This window comes from Semicossyphus pulcher, unplaced genomic scaffold, assembly GCF_022749685.1.
Source record: "Semicossyphus pulcher isolate SPU_LCO1_2020_fin unplaced genomic scaffold, fSemPul1.0.p SCAF_16, whole genome shotgun sequence".
NCBI lineage: Eukaryota > Metazoa > Chordata > Actinopteri > Labriformes > Labridae > Semicossyphus > Semicossyphus pulcher.
This window is the reverse complement of record NW_027211670.1, coordinates 198,283-202,132: the sequence shown is the minus strand read 5'-3', so window position 1 is coordinate 202,132 and position 3,850 is coordinate 198,283. Positions and strand designations below refer to the sequence as shown.

The 3,850-nt window shown below is 37.3% G+C and overlaps 1 protein-coding gene across 1 annotated transcript; it reads right to left on the bottom strand.

Moving 5' to 3' along the window:
- LOC138593842 (uncharacterized) lies at positions 1-3,518 on the bottom strand. The gene is made up of 3 exons (XM_069664925.1): positions 3,461-3,518; positions 1,660-2,732; positions 1-566 (listed from the first exon to the last, which is right to left on the bottom strand). The coding sequence occupies exons 2-3, from the start codon at positions 2,693-2,695 to the stop codon at positions 499-501; spliced, it is 1,104 nt and encodes a 367-aa protein (XP_069521026.1). The 5' UTR covers positions 2,696-2,732; positions 3,461-3,518; the 3' UTR covers positions 1-498.
- Positions 3,519-3,850: the final 332 nt, after the last annotated feature.

Here is a 3,850-nt window from a genome sequence, read left to right as displayed (position 1 = left end):
AAATTAATGGAATAAACAGAAGGTACATTGTTAATGAGAACAAATTTATTGAACAACTAGTATAAGTGCATATAAATTCCATTTTATTTTGTATTTACCTTAAAAGATATGTTATCATAATCTACTGTCAACAGTACACATCAGACACATTTCACATACTGTAAAGATGATTTACTATCACTATTAGCAACCTGCTAATACAACATTTATGTTGTTCTTACACGTCCTTCAATGTCCTTTAAGCACTAACAGCGTTTTGCTCACACAAAGAACAGTCACATTTCCACAACAAAGACTTATAAGCTGATTGTGCACAGCAGATATTCCACCAACAAATCATATGGGAGAGGTAAGACATCATACAAAAGATTATATGCATCTGAAGATTGTTTTAAACTTTAGACATTTAAATACTTTGAGAAAAACATCTCAAATGAGGCAAATAGACCATGATTTATCATACTGAGGACATACATGTCACCTGTAAAATCATTCCTGTTAGTTAATGCCAGGGAAGCTTGCAGTGGACCTCTTCTTGTTGCAGCTGGTATCCACACACAGCCTTGCTGAAGCAGAGAAAATGTTGTTACTACTGTCACTGTTAAGCCACTGCTTTCCTCTCGGCACATGTTGAATAAAATCAGTAAAGGGCTAATCTGGGTAAAAGGCACCAAGACAACTTCAATTAAATCTTCTGCTAACTTTGAAGACAATGATGTGCATTACCTTGGATAACACCGATTCATTTTTCATGAACATGTATTTACTGTTTGTTTAAAGGTGAACACGAACAAAATACAAATCAGCTTCAGTTCACTTATAATCACAAGCACCATTGACTTTTTAAATTAAGTTGTATTACGTCATCCATGGCTGCTGAGGAACTGAGTTTAAACCAAACATCACAATCATTTTGCATTATGGGAAATGTAAGAGTTTGAACAAAGCCAAGCACTTAACGTATCATTATTTATTTGCCTTTACTCTTCTATTTGGAAGCTAATCATTTTTAATTATTTTAGGATTTTATTAAAGACTACATTTTATTCTCTGCTACTCAAATCCTACCACTTAAACCAGTATAATCTAAATAACTGAAATCTGAATGCTTCAGTAATTATGTAGAAAAACAACAGCCTCCACCATTGTACATTCAGGTAAGTTGAATGTTCTGGAAATTTGGCTTGAAAAAGTTCTTCTATCTATTATTAAAGAACATATCCTTTTTGCCTTTCTTACTACTTAATGTTAGCTATGTTTTTTTTGTTTCAGAACAGTGCCATGGAGGACAGCACTTAAAAATGTAAATATATTGTTAAAAATGTTTCTATGTAAAAATCTTCTCATTGGAAAATGTTTAAGGCCAAGTTTATGTCACTCACAAGTGTCTTATTAACTTAATAAAGGTGCCGTGTTTAATTAATGGATTACCTCCATAGCTAACCATAGTAAGTAGTGCACTCCAGGTTAAAGGTTAAATCCAAAAGGCAATAGAACATGGTTAAAGTTTTGAAGGCATTTACTTCTCGTCCGAAATGCTTCTTCAGCTGTTAACTGAGTGATGTGTGTGCATGTGTTTTGATTTGTTTTGTTTAGGTTTTAATCCAACATAATACTTTCTTTACAGGTATTTTTGGTGATATTGTCATATGTGCTTACCAGTTTTACTTGTATTCTGGCTGCTTTGGTCCTCAGTCTGGTGAGATTGTTTTGGTTTTGGCTTCATAATGCTTACATGAATGTTTTTTTTGGTTTTCCAGTTCTTACAGCTTTGTCTTGAGTGACCAATTAGTTGCGCAATTTTCCTTGCCAAGGGAGTCTTTTCTTGAACAGGTGGGGGTATTTTGCATGGCTGAGTGGTCATCTTCACTTCCTTTTCATTCTCCTGGCTGAAAACGTCAGATTCATCAAAATTGGTGACCTGATGGAGATGCACAGCGCAGAGGTCCTCGAGTGTAACCACAGGCCCAGCGGTCGGTAGGGAGTGGAAGACTGAGGATTCTGAGTTGTGGTAACGGAAGCTTTTGGCTCTAAGGTGGGGTTCAGTTTTGGGAGAAGGATCTGGATTGTGTGTGTTGTCTGATTGAGAGTTAGGTGAAGGACAAGGCATAGGGTCAGGAAAGATGACAGGGAGGGGAATCTGTAAAGAAAGCCTTTTAGTGAGAGCCTTGACAGAGGTTGAGCTGGACCTTGGACGCAACTTCCAGCCTAGAGGGTCGTGGCCGGTGATGACACACGTCTTGACAGGAGGAAGGGAGGAGCAGCAGGAGGAAGAGGGTGAGGAAGAAGAGCAGGATGGGTGTGTTTGTGAGCTCAAGACGCCAATGGCGGGGCAGGAGTAACATTTGGATGAAGAATGGCAGGCTGTGTGTCCGAGGAGGGATACTCCACGCAGAGGGGGCTGTGGTTCTTTCTTCTTCTTTTCCACAACGACAGCTCGAGTGGTCCCACTCTTGCAAAAGTTGGCTGACCAACGCCGATGATGAGTATGTGTGGAGACTATTGGGAAATGGTGCTCTTTGTGCACTTTGTGCTCCTGGCTATGTGTGATGACATATCTGGGTACTTGCCTGTTATTGCACATGTGTAATGTGAGGTTCACAGGATTAGCGTAAATGTCCTTTTTTCGCATCAGGCCACACTTCTCATAGCCAGCATTGGCATGTGCTGGGCTAGCAGTGAGGCTTCTATTCATTTTGCCTGTATGGGTAAGCCCGTAGTATTTTTCAGGTCTGTTGAGCATAAAAAAGAGAAGTGAAGAGAAATGTTCAGAGTCAGGGGAAGAGGGGTGGGGGGCAGGTCAGGATAAGAAACAGCAGACGCCCATCTCTAGTTCCCATATATAGTTTTACATGTTTTGTAAACAATGTCTTTTCACAACAGAGATAACTTGCTGCCATAATTATACCTATCAATCATGTGGACTGTTTTTTTTTTAATTGACAGGATTTAATTATATATAATTATGAAATGTATTGTTAGATTTATTTTGAAACATGCTTTACAACAGTTAAGCATAGTTTGCTTGGCAATTGTTACAGTAGCGCAGATAGAGAACAGATAAGGTCATCAAGCTTATAAATGTCCATAGTACACCCTAAAGATTGCTAACATTACCAATTAAAGCAAGGCTTTATCAGCAGAACACTAAAGTGTATTGAATTCTAATACTTACAGTTTGAATTCACATTTTCATTTGTGATCGGGGGATCATGTTATTTGTTCTTCTTAAAAGTTATGTAGTCAGCATTATATTTCATACATGAACTAGTTGGTTTGAATTAACTTACACATTATTTCACCTGATTTAATTACAAAAACCCTCCTAATTCAAAACTTTAAATTAAAAAATTCAAGGACCTCCGATCCTTTAACCAGAAACTTAAAAATGATGAAGATATTTACGGTGTGCATTCCTTTGTATTCAAAATGTGAATGTTAAATACGAAAAATTGTTTACCTGCAGTGCTGTGTTGATCTAAGTTCTCACCCAGTCTGGACTTCTCTTTCTTCGTGTCACTCCGGATATGTGTCCCCACCCAGAAACCAACCCATTTAACCACAGCTTCCTCAAACTAACGCCCCAAAGCTCACACACAGTGAGGGTTGGCTGTTTTCACAAGTATATATTTGTTACAAAAAAAAAAAAAACTTAAACAGCTTGAAGACATACACATTTAAAAAAAAAAAAAATTCAATCAACAACTATTATACACAGTAGAAATTAAATGTATCACAAGTTAATTTAATTCAACAAATCATAAACATTCTGCAATCAAGATCTATCCAATCTAAGATAAAATTAGCATTTATTTTAGGGAGAGCTGAATATTTGCTGTTGATTTTCCAC